Raw genomic sequence first — 20,324 nt, 5'->3', positions numbered from 1 at the left:
GTTTCATAGCCAGTGGGGCGACTGTACCTCCAGGGGTGCACTGAACCGGTGGGCTCTGAGAACATGTTGAAATACACCAGCTTGATGAAAACAGTCTGTACTTGGCTACTGCCTTCAAGGAATGTTTCAAGAAATGTTTTGTAGGATTTAGAGAGGACTTGAGCCTGGCCCGTCCTGTTATCAGTTCTCGCAGTACAAACTGTTCCCTCCAGTGCACGTCAACACCTCAGTAAACAGTTTTTTGTTATAAAAACAGCCTGCTCAGTAACTCAAAAGCTTCTAGCAGCAGCAGTAACCTTACACATCTAATATGATCAGCAATATTACAGAGGTCACAGAGGCTGTCAGCAAAATTATTTGCTTCCAGAAGTCGAAAAATTGAGCAGAACAAAGAGATCTCATTATTAAAGCACCCTTCGTGACTGTGCTGCAATATTAGCGTGCTGTGTAGCAACCCAGAGCTTATCTGATGAGAAACTATATCGCATACATGCAGTGTTCAAATATAGTGCTGCTTCTGTGTTTTTTTTCTGGGTAAAAGGGGAGCAGGTGTTTTCTCCCAGAAGAAAAGCACATAGCTGTAATTTGCGATGATGATAGTTTCAGTGAGATGTGTGAGGAAAAAGGCAGAGCAAGCAAAAAGAATGATGGATAAAATATTCATTTTAGGATCTCTTTGGACTGTTTCTACCTGACAAAATGCCAAAGGCAATCCCTGGATCACTAAAAAATATCTAAAGAACCACATTTTGATGGGTTGAAATAACACCGTTCCATAAGGGAACACATCTGGTGGGTACTAAATTCAGAAAATACTCCTTTTCTTCTAACTGTCTAACATATTGCATGCATAAATCCAAAGGGGACCTTTCCTGCAGTGTGTCATTGTTTTACAGTGACCTCCCAAAGGACCTGCGAGTGTGAACACGTGGAAAAACACACACAAATACACATGTGCACTGATGCAGTGAGAGAAATGGAGCGCTGTGATATATTTAGGAGAAGCTCTGAGCGTGTACAGTTCCCCATTGCTGACTGGGGGCAATCTGATCTGAATCAGAGGTGACCTTGCAGATTACACAATAGGAGAGCTCTGCCAGACAAAGTAAAAAAAATATATATATTTTACTTGTCTCTTAATGGAACAATTACAAGTACCTATCTTATCTGTCTTGTATCGTCTTACAAGACTCACTCCTAGCCTACTTCCCACAGTCCCGCGTGAGCAGGCATCATTTAATAGAAATACAGATACACAACCGGTCTTTTAGTTTGGGGTTAGAATTTTTCACACAAATGCAAGGATGCATTAAGGTAACACATAACAATAGTGACAGTAAAAATTTTTTTAAAAAATAATTTCTATTTCAAATAAATTATATATTAAAAAAAATCTACTCAGAGTCCTGAAAAATGTCTAACAAAAATATTACGTAGAACAACCGTATTTAACACTGATAATAAGAAATGTTGAGCACCAACTCATCATATGAGAATGATTTCTGAAGGATCATGTGACACTGAAGAATGGAGTAATGATGCTGAAAATTCAGCAGTAATAAAATAAATTTTAATTTTGAAATAGAAAACTGTTATTTTCACATTGTAATAATATTTTACAATTATTGTTTTATTGAATTTTTGATCAAAATAAATGCAGCCCTGGTGATCAAAAGAGACTTTTCAAAAACATTTTAACTTACAACTTTTGAGTTGTGTTAGTGTGTCGTACAGTAGTTTAGTGAATGTGATGGTCTTTATGGACGCAAGGACGGAAGTACTTCTTCTGTTTTTACACAATCATAAACATGCTGAGACATGAGTGTTTGTGGAAGGGCATTGGCAAGGTGATCCCCCTTATTGAGTATCAATAGAGAATGCAAAAAAAATGAAGTCAGCTCAAGACACCTGACAATGAGGTATCGGCTTTCTTTACATGTAAAGGTCACAGCTTTGTTCTGTTTGAATAAGAATTAAAGCTTTCATTTAACGGCTACATATCTTACACAGGGTTGAGCGCATTGACCTAAATTCCCCTTTGTCACATTCTTGGAAATTCCTGCTCCAAATCTGTTTTGTTTTTTTGTACTCATCCCTCACAATAAAATATTGAGTAGGTTCAAATGTCTGCATGAGGGTGTCACTGTTGCAATGCAAAGTTACCATCTTTAAAGCCAGACTGTAAAATGAAGGTTGTGAAAGCAGCTAAAGACTCCTGAATGAAGATGGTGAATGAAGCTCTCAGCTGAGCTAATTCACACATTGCTCCTAGTTTGAGAAATCAAAAATTAGAAAACAAAAAAGGGGGGGGGGGGATGATACATGTCATGCACATAGAAATATATATATCAAATAAATGTTGAGACATTCTCTAAAACTAACAAATATTTTTGCACTATTCAACCCAGCATGAGGCGATATTTCTGCAAAATAATTTCACATTGCTTTTTGCACATTTCGTGACACTTTCAAAGTGATACATCTAAATGTGCACACTCAGTTTTATCCGAAACAGATGAACATGAATCTGGCAAGGTTTTATTACGTTGGATTGCTGTACAAATTGTGGAAGTTCGGGAATGAAATGTTGAGTGAGTGGTAGAGCGGCACGATTCAAACACCCATGTGATCATTCGAGCTGCCACTGATCCAGAGAGAGCTGTTGTCATATGTATATGCAAGCTTCACTAACTAAGTCTTTTCAACCACACAGTATAATTATTTCTGTGGTACAAAGTAAACATTCAAATTATCACACAAGAACTGGGATACAATTTTATAGTTATAAAAACACTGATGTCTACGGTATCAATCAAATCAGAGTAAATCATCTTTTGGATGTAACTTGATGATTCAAATAAAGATCAATTAAATTACACCAGTAGGTGGTGACATGTGACTGTTAAAAAATGTATTTGTCATTGAATCGTTCATTCAAGAGATTCGTTTAAACACCCTGATTCATCTTATGATGAAGTGTCTGAATTCAAGTCATTGAAACACTCATTCAAACTGTTTTTTTTTTTCAAATAATTAATTCAAATTCATTCTAAATAGACTGCAGAAATTAACATTTTGTCACAACCTCAAGTAAATTACATGTTCATTTGTTTAGTTGTCGATTTGGAATCGTTGGAGAACCGTGGTCTCTAAAAAATATCCAGAAAGAAATGTATCCAGAATCGTGCGGCTCTAGTGAGTGGCGCTAAAAGGTTAATGCTCTACGGCATTTAAAAATAACATAAACATTAAACTTAACTGATAGTGTTAACAAATGCAAAAGTGAGATAAAAACACATTTATTCAAGCAACCGTGCCATTTTGGTTTGTATCTAAAAAGTCTTTGAACTTCTTGAAGCACTTTAGTAAAAGTGCTTTTAGGTCATAACAGTATTGTGCAAGGAACTGCACAAAAATATCGATAAGCCGCCCCCGTAATCATAAGTGAAAAGGAATCAAAGTGGTCTAATCTAAGGCATAAAAAAAAAAAAAGTTTGGTTCCGGTTTGTTGTCAGTTGAGGTCATGGGTCGGTAGGGATTTTTTTTTTTTTTTTTTTTTTTTTTTTTTTTTAGTGGCAGCAGCAAGTAATAGGTAGGAAATTATTGAGGGCTCGACCTTAAGCCTTTTCATGTGCTTGCCCTCCGAACAAGTAAATCTGTCATTCACTTGTCAGAGTAAAAAAGTTGCTTGTCCGGATTTGTTTTAATTTTTTAATTTATTTATTCTGAAGCAATGTTCTCATCAGTGTTCAATCAGCTTTGATATTTAAATTGGCATATTGTAATATCTGCACCTTTGAAGGGCATCCCCTCCCCCAATCTTATTAAATGCCCTATAGTGTCGTCTTATTCTAAATAATTGAATTTATTGATCAAATTTAGGAATTTAAAATGAAAGATGAAGCATACTGTTACCCTAAGTAGGGCTGATCAAATTAAATAATTTACACTGAAAAATTACAATTGCATAAAATAATGTTATGAAATTGATTTAAATGTACAAATAAGAAACATCGGAAAGAAGTATACTAGGCTACTTATAAACATAACACTAAACTGCCAATAGGTGGCGGCAGGCGGCCGTATTAATGAGTGAGTCATTGATTCATTAATTCAAACGATTCGTTTAAACGGTTGATTCATTCAAGAATGAGACAGATGTTAATTAATGGGTCATTGAATCTTTGACTCAACCGATTCGGTCAAAATGCTGAATCATTCAATAATGAAAACAGGTTGAGTGTTCCTGTGAGATGCGCCGTGGTTCTGCTGTGATTTTTGTTTGGAACTATTTTCGCTGCAGAAACAGAACAAAAACAGCCAATATTTCATCTAAAATGTAAGTGACTTAATTGTAACTGTTTATTGAACTGTTGTAGGAAATCAATGTCACATTTTCAATCGTGATATGGTATTCAGGAAAAATAATTGAGGCTGCTTAACACATATGTTAAAATATAGAAACTCCACATTTAGATTTGTTTATAGGCAGTATGTTGTTAACTGAGTGTGTGTGTGCTGCGCTCATGTGTGTAGATTTCTCCTCGAGAGGCTGCGCGAGCGTCAACAGCGCAACCTCACCGTCAGCAGGCTAATGCATTTATTATCCACAATTGATCGCAACTTACAATAAATGTAATAAAATCATTCTCTCGGTTTAGTGATTCCCTAGTTATTTGTTTGTTTGTTATTGATGTTCTAATCAGGCTACTTGTCCGTTCGGGCAAGTAAAATTCTCTTTTACTTGTCCTTCAAAAATCCATTTGTCGCGGACAAGTTAGACGGGCTCTGGAGATCGAATACGATACGATACGATCGATACGAAGCGCGGCAGGTTAGAGTGTTTTGGATTGCATAAAATAATAAAAGAAACGAACAAATACATGGCGAAAGAAGTGGTAGACAGCAGAAGAGGGTATTGGGATTTGGGATGATTTTTAATGAAACTTGGGAGGCGGATGGAGGTTACTCTGTAACTCATCATGTGGTGTGTGCGTGCCTATGAATGCATGCATTTGTATGTGTGCGTATATGAATAAAAGTGTCCTTAATGACAAAAAAAAAACAAAAAAAACTTGTAGCCTATATGTATTATAGTTCAGTTTGACGAACGATGTGTGAACGACCATGTAGCTGCCTCGTTTGTTTTGCTGGAGGACAACAGATGGCATCTTGCATCGCGTGCTGTACAAAAACGTAAATTATAGTTCGCCTCAAAGTTTTTTATTTGTGTATTTATTTAATTTTTATTATTTCTTCCCCAAGCTCATAAAATAAATTTGGGTCGCACATAAATTGACAGGGTCGGTCGGAAACCGGAACCAAACAAAAAATTTTTTTAAGCCTAATGTTCATTTCAGCTGGAAACTGTAGTAAATACAGCAGATATGTTTTTGGACTTTTGCAAAATGTAGGTAGGGCCTGAGGCATATACAATGAGCCTAGATTGTGTTTCATTACTGTAATCATTACTACATGATGATTAGTCTTGAATGTGGTTTCAAAACTAAAAACTTTATTTTAGGTGCCTTCAAATGCTAAAACACTTAAGCGGACAGTAACCATATTTGTCATCAGATGCATAGTTTCCAAACAGGTATCCCTTGTTTGTGATAAGCAAGGATGTCTCACATCATCGTAACATGTTTGGGCAAATGCCTATGATTAGATTCAGTAGCTTTGCCGTTATGATGTAAGAAATTTACAGGACACTTATATAACCGTAGCCTGACACCGGCCCGTTCAACGACATACTGACCCTCAGGGGTGAGCAGCATGGTGTCATGGGTAATGGGGCCGCTGTCACCCTGCATTGCCACCCACATGACAAATCGTGTGGTACAGCTGAGAGAAGCAGAATACATGCGCACTGTCATACAGTCACGTTCAGTGTGAAAACGTAACCGTAATGCTCAATGAGAAAGCTAATAAAGCTGCCTAAATGAGAGGAGAAACGTATAAGCGAAAGACCACAAACAGGTGTGGTAAATGATACATGCGTGTCAAATATTTGTTGAATTAGCATGGCTCAGAATTAATACTGTTACTATCAAGCAAATTAAACAAATCAATAAAATATGTGTGGCTTAAGGCTGATTTATACTTCTGCGTCAAAACCTACGCCGTAGCTAGCGCCTGACGTGCACCTCTCCAAAAATGTAACAATGCGTCAATTCTGCGCGTTGTGATTGGTCCGCTAGAACCCCTACCTCAGGTCAACAAAAATCCTGCGCATTAGTGTCGCATTTCAATTTTCGATAGTGATAAATGATAAATGATTATAAATGATCTGTTCTTCGATATTTAACAACTCAAGCTGCGACAAAAGTCACTGTCTATTTGCCGCCATCACTGCTACTGCTTCTCCAACAACGTACACAACAAACTGCTTCTTCTTTGGCTTTTGCCTTGATACTGTGGGTTACACCATCAACATGCCTGTGGACACTGCCTACTAGCGGTCTGCATGTGTAATTGCCCATCGACGCGGACAACGACGCAGAAGTATAAATGAAAACCGAAGCGTAGCCAACAGCGTAGAGCGTAGAACAAAAATGGCGGAGAGATTAGATCTCTTCTTTTTCTGCTTGCGTCTCCAGTACGAGAGCAACTGCAAGAGCATTGACCAGCCGACGATTTGCCATCATGGAATTTTCTGGCTGTATGTGAATGAGCGGGGTGAGGGAAAACGGCCACAATATTTAATTATACATTTTAATTGTATTAACTGCCCTAATAACGTTAGAAAATCATGAAAATAAAAAAAAATTACATGACAACTTATCATTATAAAATCATTATTTATTTTATTAAAAGTTAAGAATTCAGGTTTGTTTATCAGTACCATAGCAACGCTAACTTCCGCTGGAATTGTCGGATAGGAACCGTCCGTAGCCTTTCGCAAGAGTTCAATTTTTTGAACGCATCCGGATGACCAACTGACACAATTTTTTTCGCACCGCACTCGTTCGGACCCGGTTCGGACCCATTCGCATGCGGTCTGCGAATCTCCATAAGAAATGAATGACTTCCGGTCGTTTCGAAGCCGTATCAAGCTGCCTTTCCACTGCACACGACATTCACATACGATTGTCGCATTTCGCCCCCTAGTGTCAGTCGCACGGAACTTTGAAATTGGTCGTGAAGCAACAGTTACCCTCGACTGTTCACAATGGTAAAATTAATGATTTTAATGAATGTAATGCATGCATGAATATATCCACACAAAACAAATGACCCTCAATACATCTAAAATAAAAACATAGTAGATTTTATAGACCTAATCGATATAAATATTGATTTAATAATTATAAAATATTTTTTCTGCCATAATTATTAATAACCGACATTTTACAGAAATAGCGTTTACAGAATAACATTAAAGAGTTAAAATATTGGTAATTCTAGCCATGCGCTCATAGTTTTGTTTAGAATACATCACATCCGGTCGGCCGGTCGCATACGGTCTATTCGCAGAAGTTCAAATATTTCAACGGCTCTGCTCAAATCGGATCCGAATTTTCCGCATACGCATATGATTGGAACTCTCTGCAGCTCCCGTACGACTCTCCATTGGAAATGAATGACTTCCGGTCCAACGGCTGTCGTTTGTCGTGTGCAGTGGAAAGGCGGCTTCAGAGCTGATTTCAACTGCCAGTGTGAAGGCGGCGTTAGTGGTGAAGTCCTAGCTTGTAACTAAATGAATTGTAGTTTCAAACTTCATCCTTTTGAGTCTCTAAACAAGGCACATGGCTGTCAGATAAAACCTAAATAACTACAGTAATAAGAATTACTTAGTAGTAAAACGAAAGTCCACTCCTTCAGAAAATAAATTTTAGGACAGGTTTATACTCGTTTCTAATTGCCTGGGTGTGGTATCAGTTAAGTCTCAAAAACATGCACACATTGTGAAAGCTCTTTAAATGCACACCGAGTTAAGCATGTGCTGAAATTCTTGCTCATGCTCTTTGTTGCATGCTCGGTCCACAAACTGACACTCTTCATTTTCATCAGAGCACTTAGTGTGCTGGTGAGCAGAGTGTGAGGCAGAGATAAAACAAATTTAGATATTCAATTGATTGGTATTGAGAGAGAGAGAGAGAGAGAGAGAGAGAGAGAGAGAGAGAGAGAGAGAGAGAGAGAGAGAGAGAGAGAGGCTTAACACGACTTTATTAGAACATTTAACTTTTTCCAGAAACCATATTCCTTATCTGATCATATAATCCAAAAATTCACATAAATAAATACAATAAATATACAATATACACATATAGCATTTATACTTCAAACACCTTTAAAATGTTAAAACCAACATATCATCCAAAACCTCACACAAAACTCCTTCCACAGACCATATTTCGGAGAACCTTTGAATATCATTAACCAATTTAAAATATGTGTATTCAATTTTAATTCTAGCAGTCACCATGCCTTTAAAAGCATTTTCTGCATCTACTGTACCTATACCTAATAACTTATTTTTCCGGGTCTTCCAAATTGCCATTTTGGCCATACCCAACAGAAAATTTAATATGCATATTTTTCTTCTCTCATGATATGTATATTTGGGACCACTTATAAAACACTGATTGGAAAAATCTTCACCAAAACCTTCAAACAATTTTTTTAGAACAATAAAAAGACTACCTAACCTTACACAAAAAATAAATAAGTGATCAATTGTCTCTTCAATACCACAAAAAGGACATTCTTTACCCACTGCTGGATTCAGGTGTGCCACGTGTCTGTTTGTAGCTATAGCACCATGAAGAAGTCTCCACTGGAGGTCTGCTGTACGCTTCTCAATGGGAGGCTTATACAGAGACCTCCAGGATCCTTTAAAGTCTGGTCCAAACACTTCTGTCCACCTCCCTGCTCGTACTCGTTTTAACACAGTCTGATGGGCAACTTTAACACAAGTAAAGTAGATCGCTTTTTTACTTGTTTCACGAAACTGTCCCATCTCCGGGGTCTTAAAAGTTAATATTGTGTCAGCATCTTCATAGTTTTCCTTTGCTGCTGCAGATACACTGATAGATGGGAACTGATAGTTTCTCCTCCAATCTTGAGCTGGTTGAGTTTCCAGTGCTTCCCTGCAGACCCCAGGCAATGCTATCTGCACCTCCTCCAACACCTGCTGCAGAAGACGCAGAGATCGGACACCCGTTTCACACTGTAGAGCTGCAGCCGTTTTCCATCCTTTAAGGTCTCTCAGATCTCCTATCCTCTTGAGTCCAGCTCCCGCCAGGCAGTTCATCAAGCTTCCTGATGACAGAGTTCTGGTTTCTATCAGTGGATTGTAAAACAATGGCTCTCCCATAATCCACTCCTTTGGTTCTGAAAAATGTCTGTTGACATTGAAGTTATCAAGCCAAGCCTTCAGCATTGACTGATAAAACGGGGTTAAATTACTTAACCCCTTAACTGTCACCGTCCCGCTACCGGGACGCCTAACTTTACTTCACTATATTTCTATTAAATCCTAATCTAATTATGACAAATTATATATCGTTGGAAAGGTCAAAGACTTCTAAATAGATATTCTACCCCTGTTTTGTGTTATAAATTATGTAGGAAGAGTAATTGATGAATTTATGACAAGAGTGCACCTCAAAAAATCTGCATCATAATAGGAGGTCTGACCTTTGTCACAAAAAGTCGATGCACCCACTTTTAATGATTGAAACTTCTGTTTTTATGCGAAAAGTTCATAATAAAACATATAATCTAGTATTTTTCAATAAAAAATTATAATATAATATTATCCTCTAAAAATTATAATATATATATATTATCCTCTAAAATATAATATTATTTTTTTTATCGCCTTTTTTATTATATCACAGTTATCATAAATTAGGTATCATTTGAAAGCTTATAAACTCAGAATTCATCCTGTGAAAACCGTTTTATTATTGAACGTTGCGTTACCATAGAAACGGTACTCTAAATTATTTTATCAGGCTCCTCCCCTTTTAGGCATCATTATATTTCATAATTTATGATCAAAACCTTTTCTAATCTTGACAAAACACATATTGTCAGAAAGGTCTGTGTCTCAAGGTTCCAAATTTTGTGACAGAATTGATATTTGGACAGAAATGTATTAATTTGTTAAGGCAGAATGTATACAACTAAATTCAATGGAATTCAATGGCACCCGGTGGCTATTTTTGGTACTACGCCTAAACAAAATCTCATGGGAACTTCAATTTTTGTGATATCAACTTCAAATTTGGAACATAACTTGGTTAGATTTATGGCTTTGATTTTATAGTAATTTTAGACTAAAAAATATTTTGTAAAATATATATTATATAAAATAAAAAATATATAGTACAGAATATTTGATTTACTGTAAATTTAAACTTCCATAACTTTTTCATACTTTAATTTTTTGAAGTGTTCTCACCTCAGCAATAATCTGCTGAGTGTTTTCTTTAAAACAAGACCAAACTTGGGTATATATTCCAAAGCATTCTTGAATTACAACCATTTAAGTTTGAATAGTGCATTTTAACCCCCATTCTCAAAAAGGGGGGTGACAGCTAAGGGGTTAAGTCCAGTTCTTTAAGTCTCAGTAAAAACAATTGTTTCTCATAACCAAGACCAGATACTGTCCTTAAAATAGCACAAGCAACACGAATCCATCCCAGATCCTCTTCATATAATATTCTTTGTGCTGTTTGCAATCTAAAAGTCATAATCCTGCTTCTTATGTCTATCAGAGCTTGTCCTCCTTCTTGTAAAGGCAGATATAATGCAGATCCAGGAACCCAGTGTTGCCCTGACCAAAAAAAATCTACAAATTTCTTCTGTATAACTTTTATCAGTTCATTTGGAGGATCCAGCACATTTAGTCTGTGCCATAGCATGGAGGCGGCCAGGTTATTTGTAACCAAGACTCTACCCCTGTAGGATAGTTCAGGTAATAGCCATTTCCATCTAGACAACTTGGCTGACACCTTCTCCAGCATTCCCTCCCAGTTTTTTTGTCTATAATTTTCTTTACCCAGAAATACTCCAAGAACTTTTATTCCTTCTGTATTCCATTGTAAACCCCCTGGAAGCTTAGGAGGCCCACCATTTCTCCAGGGACCCACAACAAAACCCTCACTCTTTGCCCAATTTACCTTTGATGAAGAGGCTCTCTCATATAAAGCTAAACTTCTAGACAGTATCTGAACATCCTCTTGTCCAGTAATAAACACTGTTACATCATCAGCGTAAGCTGAAACAGAGACACTTGACCCATTAAAATCCCCTGGTATATGAAAACCTTTCAAATTATTTTTCAGCTTAATTAGCAGAGGCTCAATAACTAAGCTATAGAGTTGTCCAGAAATTGGACAACCCTGCCTAATTCCCCTCTTAACAGGTATTGGACAACTCAGTCCCCCTCCAACCTTAAGCATTACTGAGGCCCCTCTGTACAGTAACTGAATCCAAGAAACGAATGTTTCCCCAAACCCAAATGCTTTCAAAACATTTAAAAGGTAATCATGACCCACACGATCAAATGCTTTTTCTTGATCAATTGATAAGAACCCAATATTAAAATCATCACTCATAGAAAGGTCCATTACATCTCTTATTAAAAATAGATTATCCATTATTGTACGTCCTGGAACACAATACGTTTGCTCATTCCTCACAATAATACTCAAAAACTTTTTTAATCTATTCGCTAAACATTTAGACAATATTTTGTAGTCTTGGCACATTAAAGATACAGGGCGCCAATTCTTCAACAGCCCTAAATCACCAGTTTTAGGCAGAAGTGATAGTACTGCTCTTTGACAACTGCTAGGTAAAATACCTTTTTTAAAACATTCACCAATTACAATGTAAAAGTCCTCTCCTAAAATATTCCAAAAAGATTTATAAAACTCAGCAGGCAGACCATCTACTCCAGGGGCACGTCCTGTGGACAGTTGCTTTACAGCCTCTGAAAGTTCCTCATATGTAATCAATTTGTCCAATGTTTTTCTGTCCTCAGGTTTTAAATTAGGCAGTCCTTTTAATAACTGATCCATACTCTCAGGATCACAATCTTTGGGCCCAAAAAGTTCAGCATAAAAGTCCACTGCGATTTTTCTCATTTCAATAGGGTTTGAAGTTAATGTGCCATTTTCCTTCCGAAGGTAAAGCATATTTTTTTGTTTGACTACTTTATGCTCCAAGTTAAAGAAGAACTTTGTTGGAGCATCCATTTCCTTAATGGAAGATATCCTGGCTCGGATTAAGGCACCTTTTGCTCTTTCCTCTAACAGTGTTTTTAACTCCAATCTCTTTTTCTTTAAATCCTCAGTCATACCCGAAACATTCAAATCAATTACATTTTCCATTTCATTAATATCTTTCTCCAAACATTCAATATTTCTCTTTACAATCACAGTATTATTACAAGAAAACTGCTGACAAAAAATCTTGATTTGGACTTTTCCTACCTCCCACCATTGAATTACATCCTCAAAACGTTCTTTTTCTAGTGTCCAACTCTCCCAAAAACATTTAAATTTTTCACAAAATAACTTATCCTGTACCAGTTTGACATTAAAATGCCAATAAGATCTTGGATGGGACACACTTTTCGTATTAAAATCAATAGTCACTATATGATGATCAGAAAACCCACAAGGGGATATAGCAACATTCATGACTCTATTATTGTCTGATTTATTCACATATATTCTATCCAGTCGTGCTCCCTTCACAGTAGAATCTAAAATTTTAACCCATGTGTATTGTTTCGTTAATTTGTTCTTACTTCTCCACACATCATTCAGTTCTAGTTCTTGAGTTATCTTAAGAAGCATATTACTAGACTGTAAATGAGGTTCTTGCCCATTCCTATCCAAAACAAAATTAGTGGTACAATTCCAATCTCCTCCCATTATTACACACATTTTTCCATCATCATATTTTCTTATTGCACTGTTTAACTTTTCAAATAATTCCATTCTTTGTGAACCTAAATTTGGAGCATATACATTAATAAGAAGAAATTTTAACTCTTTAATTTCTACTATAGCTATTAAAACCCTACCTTTTTCTAATTCAATAGTAGATAGGATCCTTAAATCCAAATGTTTAGAAAAGATAATCGCTACACCTGCGCTCAAATTTGTTCCATGACTCAGAATACATTCACCATCCCACCATTTATTCAATTCAATTTCATTTTGATTATCTGAGTGTGTTTCCTGTAAAAACATAACATTGATATCCTTGAGATGAACATATTCTGAGATCACTGCTCTCTTATTCCTATCTCTCCCTCCATTTATGTTTAAAGATCCTATTCTCAAAATATCCATAAAAAGATATAAGGAGAGAAAAGAAAGAGAAAGAAAAAACAGAAAGCACTGCAAAGACACCTTTGATTTGTATCTCATTTCACAAAATCAATTTGGTTTACATTTAACTGGGGTTTTCCCCTTTCTAAGTTTAGTGAGAATCTTTTTTAAGCGAAACCTCTTTCGTGTACTCAGTTTTTCTTCTCCTACCCTCTTTTGCCAATATAGAACTGAAAATTCAAATTTCTTCACATCTGAAAAGTAACTCTTTACTTCAGCAACCTTTCCAAAAGTCTCATCCAAAAACGAATTAATTTCATCCAAAGAGTAAATCTGATCACAACGTACCTGGGAGATATCTGACAAATCTGAAGTATCAGATAAAACACCATCCTCATCATCCTCCTCATTTATTTCAGCTTCACCTAATTTTTGTAGTTTTTCTTTAGGCTCACCTGAATTTACCTTTCTGACACTGTTCTGATCTTCGGTGCTTCCAGACTCAGTCACTACACAATCTCTTCTTTTTTGACCTTCCATCCCCACGTCATCATTTATTTCAGACATCTGTACTTCAACATCACCTTCATCCATTTGTTCATTCTCAACAGACAACTCCTCATCCTTCCTCAAACTCTCAGTAGAGACCTCCTCATCATTTACTTTCTCAGTAAGAATTTCCTCATCATTCCTTACATTCTCAGCATTAATCACAACAACCTGATCTTTATGTGTATCTATTTGCACTCCAGTTTCAATTCCACTCGGGCCTGCCTCGGCTCTATTGGGACATGATAACCTTACGTGCCCGACACCACCGCATTCGAAACATCGCATCTCACCTGCGGTCGCATATAACATGTACGACTTGCCTTCATACATGCATCGAAACGACACATTAAGAGTCTGCGAGTTTAAGAACATAAATACATGTCGCCTAAACGACAGCACATGTTTCAAAGCCGCATTTTTGCAGCCAAGCGGAACCATTTTGATCCCACTAGCAAGTTTACCGAAACGCGAAAGCTCGCGCTCGATATCAGCGTTGGGAATGTACGGTGGAACATTGGAAACGGTTACTTTACTTGTTGGTGTTGCTAACGGTTGAACGTGAATAAAAGCACCACTTACCGAGATCCCGCTTTCGATCAAACGATTCACGAGGTGTTCATCCTTGAGAAAAACCACCACGGCTTTGTTCATCCGGGATGCAGAAACAATGTTGTCGTGACCAACGCGTTCAGCTACATCCAACAACACGTCTTCCACAGACTCTCCAGCGTTCGTGACACACCTGATGCCGTGACGGAGCGACAGAGACGACGTCTGCACACTCCCGTGCGACGCCATCTCCGTCCCCGACACGCAATAGGCTACTAGACTATTACACGAACCAAAAAACTGAGAATATAACAGACTAAAACCAAACTAGTTTTGCGAAAGAAAATACATAGAAATGCTTCCAATAAGCTCCCAAAAGAATAGTTAAGAAAAAAGTTTCAAATTTCCCTCTCACCGTGATCACCCTCCCACACACTCCCACACTACCACTTCCCAGCATGCACTGAGAGAGAGAGAGAGAGAGAGAGAGAGAGAGAGAGAGAGAGAGAGAGAGAGAGAGAGAAATGCTCTGTGTTGGGTATGTAAGGGATGTATATTTTATATAAGGGTTGCAAATCAGACTGTTCAGCTATAATGACAGTCTCAATCACTGGCCTAATGCCGTATAAAAACTTTGGCATACTGTTTGCATATAAGGAATTGCACAGGGACATAATTATAAGGATTATATCCTTTGTGTTTTAGCATTGAGGTTTTCTTGACAGACTCACACTGTATGCCTGATATGCCAGTACGTTTTAAATTCATTATAAAATAGACTTTCAAATGGTTGAGGGAGAGGATAGTAAGAGCTTGGCTATCAAGCAGAGGCAGAAGGGCAGTTATCTGTGTATTACGGCTCTAGGACTCCTGAGAGTTTCTAATCAGACAGAAAAATAAATCTGTGCTAAGTCTGGAAGCGCCTACTCCTCACAAAAGAACTGGATTTAGGATGTTTGTAGGCCTGGAGCTGTATTGAGAATGGCAGTCTAAGCAATAGCAGAGCAGTGCTTTTATAAAACTCCCAGATGGGAATCCACAAATAAGGTGCAAATCAAAATGTGCTACACAGCACATTAGAAAACTAAATTAATTGCTCTTACAGCTCATTTGCATATTCAAAGAATAGCTTTAGACCACCATTACAATCACAAAACAGAATTGAACTGTTTGCATCATTGATCATTATTTTCCTGTTTATCACAGTAAAGCTGCTTTGAAGCATTTTGTATGGTATAAAGTGCTATATGAATAAAGGTAACTTGACTTGGCCATACTGTAGCATTACAATTCATGTAAGTTAGATAGTATTAGTTTGGCGTACAATACATCAAACAGACTGTTTTAATTTAAAGTAAATAGACTTATAAATGTTCAAACAGCCACACCCAAGCAAACACACAGTAGTTTGTGATTCAGAGCATGATGTGGATGCTTTTAATGTTAAAAGGAAGCTCAGACCACAGCATCAGTTTTGTCTTGAAAATGCAGCACATCTAACTTAATACAGTAGTAGGTCTTACAAAAAAATCATTAAAAAAACTGTATTGTAACTTAGGGATAGTAACACAGTTGAAGACTTTAAGGTCTGTGTAAATTTGTTTGAGCTCATGTTACTTCAAACCCGTTCATGAAACTGCCGAGCAAGGACATGCAGCGCAGAAAAACAGCCATCATACAAGCCTGTGTGTGTCCTGCAGTCCTGGGGATTTACGAAATGACTTTCACTGTCCTTGTCTGAAATGTGTTTTAATAAGCCACACGCTGCTCACACGTAGAGCACAATATGACATGCAATATGAGCGCTCCAGTATAACTCTGAATCACAGGTACAGTGGTGCGAAAACAGAGTGCATTGCCCTTAAACAAATGTTCTGTTGGAATTATAAAAAATAAAAAAAGGCATTAAGCTCACCACAATGCCAGTTCAGCAATAAACTAACCTCATCTCCTCAAGGTATTTCAGTGTACTGTTTGTTTGAATTCCTTTTAATGTTTATGATATGTACTCTTGATGAAATAAAGTGTGATGTTGCCACCACCACATCATAAACAAGTATCACTGTTTATGTATCACTGGAAATTATTTTTCCTGATTGCATTCCAATAAAAACAACACATTACATGAGTCACTGAAGGGAAAGGGCAAATTAAAGATGGTGTCTGGAGAAATACTGGCTCATATTCTTGTTTTGTTTACAGGCTAATCCTGCACTTGTTAAATAGACCTTAATAGAACACAAGTGTCAATTTTATAAGCATTATTTAATCCTGATATCTGCTAGTGAAGTGCATTCTCGTAAATCTTGAATTATCTTTAATAAGGGGTTGACATTTAAACATGAAAATGTCTGAAATGAAGGAAAAATCGTTCAGAACAAAACATCACATACTGTAGCTGTACTGTGCACACACTTGGCTACTAAGAAAAGCACAGGCTATATGATAAGAGTTTTTAATATTTTTAACCCTGTTTTTGTCATGTCTTTCTAGGTTAAACTTGTTGGACAAGTGCAAGCCAAATGTTTGTATTCTAGTGATGTTCCTGCATTGCATGCTGTGTTAAGGAATTATTTCATGTGTCGATTGGGTGACTCGAGAAATACAATCATAATGGTCTTAAATGATCCTATATTAAGTGATACGAGGTATTCTTCCTGGTTCTGGAAGCACTGGAACTCAAGTCTGTATGTTCTTAAATAATGTTGGTGTGTACAGTATGTAAATCTATGTTTGTATTCTTTTCTTTCTGTTTCTTTGACTTTGTGATATGGACCTAAGGGTCTGGATGGAATAAAGAATTAATAATAATAATTATGCAATTTTATGTAAACTATTCTTAATTTTGGTGAGCTTAATTTCTGTACAACATACATGTAATGTGTCCATCCACATGCATAAAGATGAAACGCATGATTTCACCCCAATCATATTTCTTTTTTCATTGCTTGTCTATTACACACCACTGCGGAAGACTGCACAGAGCAAAGAAGAGAATATAATGGAAGGAACAATTACCAGTGTGTCCAAGAGCTATAATGCTGCATTAGTGCGTCTACAAGACTGATTAATGATCACTATGCTTTGTACTAACACAATAAAGAAGACAATATAACATTTGTAATAAAGTCAAATTGCATTTCGGGTGGTCTGTAGTGTGGGGTGAATTACGTTAAAGGAAATGTAGCTTAAGTCAAGGTGTCTCGCTCTGATTCTTGGTTTTACTATAACTTGTGTAGGTTTTATTTGAGTCTGAGACTGAAATCATTTTGTGACAGAATGAGGTGAAAGTTTTAAGGTTCCCCATACCACTGCTAATATTAAACATGCACAAACTTCAGATCAAAAAGAACAGTTGCCAGAACAAAATCCCATGGATGTTCTTATGCAATCATCAACAAAACATATACTTAACATCATCACAATGTCTTGATCAGATCCTGAATATTAAGTCCATGATTTTAGGTTGAGCTTTCTAATAAGATGCTATCCGGGTCACCTCTTACCCTAAAATGATGTAATGTCTGGGGAAACAAGGGCACTAAATTTACCACACTAGGAACAAAAGTCAAACACCAGCTATTTTAGCCTTTCAAACCTTCACCCCATAAATCCGATAATCACGACAAATGTTTCAAGGCAAAAAATAAATATAAAAATGCACAACAAATGCACAAAAATCCTTGAAATATGATAACTCTCATTTTCTCTTCATATTAAGCTGTTGAATCAGTGGGTTTAATGTGACATATCTGCTTTTCTGTGAAAGCTGAAGACATACAGTAAACAGCAAAGGGCTAAAATCCAGAAAAAAATCCCAAACAGACACAGGACCGGTCGCCTTTGGGCTGCTACATAGAATGAGATGGTTCTTATTAACTGTAATCTCAAACACCTGTCTCCCTGCAGTACAGTCACTTCCAATGAAGTCCAGAGGGGCTGCAGATCACATAAAGTCTTAACTGAAGCTTTGATTATACCTCATATGGCTGGTTCACATTTCTTTTAACTGCATTTCATCCCACTGTTGTCAATGAATATATCCAAGTTCAGACTGAGAGAATTTAATGATACCAAAAAGAGGATTTTCTCACCCTTTTTCCAAGTAAGAAACTGACAAGATGAAAGATTATGAATTAGACAAAAACATGTGCCATTCAACTAAACAGATAAAGCAGGCATAAAGGTGCTGATACTACACTGGATGACCTTAATGAAAATTAATCATCCTTATTCTCAAAGCTAGCTTGACATCATGTAACTCAAGATAAACGAGTGGAAGGTTTAAGATTCATGACTGTTTTTCCCTTTTGGCAGTCAGGTGGCAATTAATCACATTAAAGCAATTAAGAAGGTTGTCTCTGCACAACTGGCCTTATCTCGAATGTCCTTCAGATTCACAGCTGCCTGTAAAGTACTAAAGGTTTGTGGAAAGTATTTATCTGTCAATTCATTTTTGTAACAGCTGATTATCAGCATTACCACAAAACCAACAGAGAGAATTGAGACAAAGGAGTGTCTCTGAACAAAGATGGTACTGGTTTGTTGTAACTGATCCTCTGGAAGCAGTAAACAACTCTGTGAACCTGTGACTATAAAGAAGAAACAGTGTGAAATTCTGTAAGAATGCTGTAACGAAGATAAAATAATAAATGTAGCACTAGAACAGCTTGTCCAGGTGTAAACCTCTTGCAAATCCCTCAAAATCCGTTTGCAGAGGCTGGGAAAGAAATTCAAGGACACACCAGGGCCTGCTTTTTATGGTATAACAAGCTCCAAATGGACTCCATTTGGAAAACTTACATTTTACAAACTTGCATACTCGTCATCCTCATGTCACTGAAAAGGGAGAACTAGTGAGAACAGAACCTACCTTTCTCAGTGGTCACGACAAGAGGCTTTGAGGTGCTTTTCACTGTCCATGAACTCTTTGCAGTATCCAGTTCAGGTGGGGTTGTGTTTTCTGTGCCAGTAATTGGAGAGGAAGAAGAGGGTTTTACTGTAATGTTTAGTGTTGTGGAGTTTTCTTTGACTTGACTGCCTTTGGGGGTTGGGTTCATTGTTTTGGTAAGAAACGATGCCGTGGTGGTCAGCCAGAAGGGCTGTAGTTGGTTAGTTTTGCCAGTGGTTTTGAAATCCCTGGTTGTGATGGTCATTGTGGAGGTGAAAGGTGAAAACCTGGAGTCCCTGTCGTCCTCTTGTAAGTGGTTTGGGATGGTGGTCGCCTCCAACGTCTCATCCAACACAGCACGCGGTAGTCTCGCGCCTGGAGACGCGTTCTCATCGCTCAGGCGACCTACAGTACGCGACAAACCAGCGGTGTATCCAAACAACAATAACTCCAAAACTGAGAACAGTAACATAGTGTAACGCATACACGTCATTTTGTTCTATAACTCCCCATGTGAAACGTTTCAATTGTATCCTTTAGTTCTATAGACAGTTATTTCCTACTATCGAATCCGTGTTTCATCCGATTGTCTCCACTTGTCCACTCGCGCTGTGAACTGCACGGCTTCACTCCAGCGGGACTGACAGTTGTAAACCCCGCCTACTACGGCAACGGCCACGCATCCACCCAATCAGAGCGCAGGCTTCATGAAGATTGACGTAACACTGCACCGATCATACGACTGTGAGGAGGAGCCTCAAAACTGACAACTCAATGAGCTGTTTTGAAAAGTGACAAAAGAAAGAAAACAGCTCAAATATTGCGAGATACTACCGAGAGCCTGCAGTGAGAATGAAACCTTCTCAAAGAAAACTACGGGAAGTTGCTGCAATGCAAAATATGTAGGCTATATTAGATAATATTTATAAAATGTATTTCTATATATTATATTTGTAATGTACGCTATTAACAAAATGTATGATATTTGTGTACTGACGCATTATTGTTTAGACAGAATATCATCTGTACAATTT

General features: G+C 37.3%; 1 protein-coding gene across 1 annotated transcript in view; it reads right to left on the bottom strand.

The window, feature by feature from the left end:
• si:dkey-220k22.1 (multiple epidermal growth factor-like domains protein 9) overlaps positions 1-19,926 on the bottom strand; it is a 120,609-nt gene extending 100,683 nt beyond the window's left edge. Inside the window, exon 1 of the mRNA XM_056267375.1 lies at positions 19,273-19,926. Within this exon, the coding sequence (XP_056123350.1) occupies positions 19,273-19,783 (511 nt within the window). The 5' untranslated portion in view covers positions 19,784-19,926. The remainder of the gene's footprint in view (positions 1-19,272) is intronic.
• Between the last annotated feature and the right edge of the window lie 398 nt (positions 19,927-20,324).

Source organism: Rhinichthys klamathensis, unplaced genomic scaffold, assembly GCF_029890125.1.
Source record: "Rhinichthys klamathensis goyatoka isolate OS25496 unplaced genomic scaffold, OSU_Roscu_1.1 h1tg000259l_1, whole genome shotgun sequence".
Taxonomy (NCBI): domain Eukaryota; kingdom Metazoa; phylum Chordata; class Actinopteri; order Cypriniformes; family Leuciscidae; genus Rhinichthys; species Rhinichthys klamathensis.
Note: the sequence above shows the minus strand (reverse complement) of the source record. Positions and strands in the feature narration are given on the sequence as shown.